The sequence below is a fragment of the Parus major genome, chromosome 5 (assembly GCF_001522545.3).
Source record: "Parus major isolate Abel chromosome 5, Parus_major1.1, whole genome shotgun sequence".
NCBI lineage: Eukaryota > Metazoa > Chordata > Aves > Passeriformes > Paridae > Parus > Parus major.
This window is the reverse complement of record NC_031774.1, coordinates 49,474,004-49,475,871: the sequence shown is the minus strand read 5'-3', so window position 1 is coordinate 49,475,871 and position 1,868 is coordinate 49,474,004. Positions and strand designations below refer to the sequence as shown.

General features: G+C 34.1%; 1 protein-coding gene across 1 annotated transcript in view; it reads left to right on the top strand.

Annotated features, from left to right (window-relative positions):
- BCL11B (BAF chromatin remodeling complex subunit BCL11B) overlaps positions 1-1,536 on the top strand; it is a 93,651-nt gene extending 92,115 nt beyond the window's left edge. Inside the window, exon 5 of the mRNA XM_015629700.1 lies at positions 1,522-1,536. Coding sequence (XP_015485186.1) covers positions 1,522-1,536 — 15 coding nt within the window. The remainder of the gene's footprint in view (positions 1-1,521) is intronic.
- The last annotated feature ends 332 nt before the right edge of the window (positions 1,537-1,868 follow it).

Sequence of the window (1,868 nt, the reverse complement as noted above, 5' to 3'; positions counted from 1 at the left end):
TTCCTTCCTTCCTTCCTTCCTGCCTTCCTGCCTTCCTGCCTTCCTTCCTGCCTTCCTGCCTTCCTTCCTTCCTTCCTTCTTTCCTTCCTTCCTGCCTTCCTTCCTGCCTTCCTGCCTTCCTCCCTCCCTCCCTCCCTTCCTGCCTTCCCCCCTTCCTTTTCTCTTTCCTCTTCTTGAATAACCTTGAAGATTAGGGAAAACAAAATTGTACAGCGGATAACAATCTTTAAAATTAGCACTTTCTTTTGAAATTGGATCAAATACGTAGCACTGACAATGTTGCTGAAGACAGAGGCCTTTTCTAGATGGATTTCAGCACTAAAGTTATGGCAACAAAAAAGACATAGATGCAGAAGGCTGCTACACTCGAAACCCAGAAACATTCTTGATCGTGTATTACTATCAGATAGTTTTGACTTGTTAAAAGCTATGGCAAGATAATGATGCCAGTATATGACTTTCTGGAGTGTTTTTCCCTCCCTCTTCCGCTACTCTGACTCTTCCCAGAGACAGTAAATGTACATCTTGAGCATTTTAATACTATTTTCAAACCTCAGAGGAGCCAAATGCCATATTTTTTTTTTTCCTTTTAAAATCACAAAACCATAAGTTTGAATTTAGGACATCGACTTTAGTCCATATTTGCTGTAGTTGATTACCAAAAGATAGGAAAGTGTGAATTTCTAAGTGAAATGCCTCAACTCATAGGCATTTGGTTTATGGATAGAAATATTAGAACTATCTTAGATGCTATACCCTGATGTTTTTGTAGAGAAAGGAAAAAAAAAAGTCTGGTTTATTTACCTGTCTTGGCAAGATTCTGCTCCTACTGAAGTTGGTAAGATTTTTTCCATCTTAATTAGGAACAGAATGGAATTGCATTCAGATAAAAGCATTATGACAGAGAAAAAAAAATAAAGCAAAGAAAAATGCACCTGCTCTACTTTCAAATTCCAAATTTTTAAAAGCCCTTTTCAACTATTAGCAAACAGTAGACAATTATGGTTAGAGATTTTAATTATGTTGACCCGCACTTTAAATATTTTGTTTGTGGTTAAAAGAAAAATGGCTTCTCAACAAGAAATTACATCATATTCTATTTGGCCCAAAGGTGGGTTAAAATGTAAGGGAACAGCTGAGATTAAGTGTCAGTGTTGCTAAGCATGGCATTCACAATACTGGCACTATAAAGAAAAATAAATAAAAATAATTTATTGGACAGTTTTTCTACTGCCATTCAATTTGACGTGAGTGCCTTGAAAACTGATCTTCCTATTTGAGTCTCTTGAGACAAATGCAAAATGTTTTTGTGAAATGGAAAGACTTTTAAAAAAAAAAGTAAAACAAGAAAAGTACATTCTTTAGAAAAAAAAAGAGCCACATTTACTTAAAAAAAAAAAATTACTTGTTGAAGATAGTGGACATGAAAATGCCATAAGACCCAATCAAATGAAGATGTATACCCAGCACAACTTCGGACATACATTAGCTGAATTATTCTCAGCCTTTTTTTTTTTTCAGGACAACGCTGCTTAGGAAATGGAATGGAAATGATTTACTGCTGAATTAAAACTCAAATGACACAAATTACAAGTTGCTATCATTGAATGAGAAAAAGCAATTCAGGAACAACGGCTAATTTTTTTTTAAAAGTTAAATTTAGTGCACTCTGTCTTAAAATACGTTTACAGTATTGAATACATACAAGGGTAAAAAAGAAATTGTGTGTATGTGTGTTTGAGCAATCTTTTTTTTTTTCAAAGTTTGCTTAATAGGTTATTAAAAAATGCCATAATGGCCATGTGTATATTGTTTTCTTTTGGTGACGGGGTTTTAGTATATATTATATATATTAAAATTTCTTGATT